Here is a 2375-nt window from a genome sequence, read left to right on the forward strand (position 1 = left end):
CCGGGCTGCCGCAGCCGCCTCCCCCCGCTCCTTCCCTCCGCTCTCTCCCCGCCTCCCCCGCTGCGGCGGCGGGAGGGCCGGTCCCTCCTCCGGCCGCGCCGCCCCAGTGCGGGGCCCGCCGGGACGGCAGCAGGCCCCCGGGACGGCCGGCGGCGGTTTCTTCCCCGGCGGCGATGGAACCGGGACCGTTTCTATCGCGACAGAGAACTCCTCACCGGAGAGCGGCGCCCCGGCTCCTCACCTCCCCGTCCGGCGCCTGGGGACATTCCGAAAGGTGACGCCGGGTAAGCGTGGCCTTAAACGCCGAGGTGACACCTGGAAATAAGAAAACAGTGAACAAGGGCGAGCTTTGGATGCGTGTTATCTCCAGGGCACTCCTCTGTGAGCTGCGTGGTGCTTAAACAGAGTAAAAGCATTCCCCATAAGAATTTATTAGTCTATAGAGGCCCCTCTTCTGAGAAAACACTGATTTATTTTGAATTTACGGGCCATTGCGCTATGTCAGTGGACTCTTTCAGCTATTAACGTGAAATTAACAGTCATGGTTTGGGGATTACAATCTAAAGCATTTCAATTTACCGTGTAAACATTCATTCTTCACTCAGGGAAGATCTTACTATCTGAACCCAAACTGCTGAGTGCTGGCTGGGTCGTTAACTCGCCGCCTCATTTGTGGCATCCTTGTTCCTGTCTGCACAGCTCCTCCAGGGTTGTTTGTACGATTTATTCTAGGAAATTTGGATTGGCAAAAAGCAGGACTGTGCGCAGGGGCCAGTTGTCCCCGTGGGTCACACACAGGCCGTGGGGCTGCCGCTCGGCCTCGGGTGGGGCTGGCTGATTTTTTAACGTGCCTTAAGCAATGAAATATTTTGATTATGAAATAGGCTCACACCCATCACTAACCAAATCTCTACTTCCCTGCCAGCGGAACAGCACTTTGTACTGAGTCTTGGGTAGGGCATCCCTTCGCTATTGATTTCAGTAGGAACAGAAACACAAACGCAGCACCCATGTTCCAGGAGAGAGCAGGCACAGAGACTGGGGGTCTCGTTTATTATTTGAGTTCACACGAGTCGTTTGCCTCCCCGGGCAGGAATGAGGTCAGGACCAGTATGAGCACTGAACTACACTGAGCTGCAGCGAACCTAAATGATGCTTGAGAGAGACATTTCAGTTTATCTGGTGACTCCTCCTGTCGAGGCCTCAAGTTGTGCCAGGGGAGGTTCAGATGGATATTAGGAAAAATTCTTGCACTGAAAGGGTTATTGCACATTGGACTGGGCTGCCCAGGGAAGTGGTTGAGGCACCATCCCTGCAGGTATTTAAAAGACACGCTGACATAGCGCTTAGTGACATGGTTTAGTGATGGTCTTTATCAGAGTTAGGTTGGTGGTTGGTCTAGATGATCTTAAAGGTCCCCTCAGCCTAGACAATTCCATGATTCTATAATCTAGTCTGCTACAAACTTGTTAATAATGTTGAGAGAATTAGCGTAGATGAAGATTGATGTTCTTTCAAACATTGTGTTGATCAGATCTCCATTAAAATTACCAGGCTGACATCTGGGGTTTGTTTTTTTTAATACAGCAATGTTCTACACTAATAATGCTCATGGCAGGGGGCTGGAACTAGATGATCTTTAAAGTCCCTTCCAACGCAAATCATTCTATGATTCTATAATGCTTAATTACCAGCAGACATTAAACAGTACTTGTAACCACGGGAGAACTTAAAACTAAATGAATAATGTGGACAAGTCCCGTAGAGGGAACCCCCAATCTCAGCTGAGCTGCTGATGCTCAGGGTTATAATCCCACAGGCCTCAACCGTGCAAAACTGTCACAGATTTCTTACGGCACAGTCATTGATGGCACAGAATGGCCTACACCCGTAAAAAACCCCACCCACCATATTTTGTATTTCTCCCAAAGTGAGCCACAGTTACAGTGTTTTTGTCACCTTTCAGCGAACAGTAACTAAACCGACACCACACAAGGCCAGACCTGGGCCATGGGCAGGCAAGGGGCGGTGAGGGGGTTCACGGGCCTTACCAGGGGCCCCCCGCCGTTCCAGCCACTGAGGGGCTAGAAACACGCACTGACGCGTGTGGAAAACCGCCCATCGGCGGGGCCTCTGGGCTCCCACAGCCGGTCCCTCGGCGGTCCCCCCGCGGCCCTGTCCCCGGCCCCTACCTGAGGCCGCCCCGGCGGGCAGCGGGCCCCGAGACGGCAGCGCGGCCTCGCGCCTCCGCCTCCCCTCCCGCCTTCCCGCCGCCGGGCGCCGCCTCCGCCGTTGGGCGGGGCACGCGCGGGGCTGGCCGGGAGCGGCGGTTGCCCCGGTAACAGCGGAGCGATTTCCGACAGGGGCGGCGGCCG

At 54.4% G+C, this 2375-nt stretch overlaps 2 protein-coding genes across 2 annotated transcripts in view; one reads left to right on the forward strand and one right to left on the reverse strand.

Moving 5' to 3' along the window:
• The window catches only part of LARP6 (La ribonucleoprotein domain family member 6), a 6477-nt gene extending 5985 nt beyond the window's left edge, over window positions 1-492 (reverse strand). Inside the window, exons 1-2 of the mRNA XM_014944297.1 lie at window positions 486-492; window positions 242-347 (exon numbers count right to left, since the gene is read on the reverse strand). Of these exons, the coding sequence (XP_014799783.1) occupies window positions 242-347; window positions 486-492 (113 nt within the window). The remainder of the gene's footprint in view (window positions 1-241; window positions 348-485) is intronic.
• Window positions 493-1010: 518 nt separating this feature from the next.
• LRRC49 (leucine rich repeat containing 49) overlaps window positions 1011-2375 on the forward strand; it is a 51450-nt gene continuing 50085 nt past the window's right edge. The window contains exons 1-2 of the mRNA XM_014944299.1: window positions 1011-1100; window positions 2055-2338. Coding sequence (XP_014799785.1) covers window positions 1011-1100; window positions 2055-2338 — 374 coding nt within the window. The remainder of the gene's footprint in view (window positions 1101-2054; window positions 2339-2375) is intronic.

The sequence above is a fragment of the Calidris pugnax genome, unplaced genomic scaffold (genome assembly GCF_001431845.1).
Source record: "Calidris pugnax isolate Ruff unplaced genomic scaffold, ASM143184v1 scaffold70, whole genome shotgun sequence".
NCBI classification, from domain to species: domain Eukaryota; kingdom Metazoa; phylum Chordata; class Aves; order Charadriiformes; family Scolopacidae; genus Calidris; species Calidris pugnax.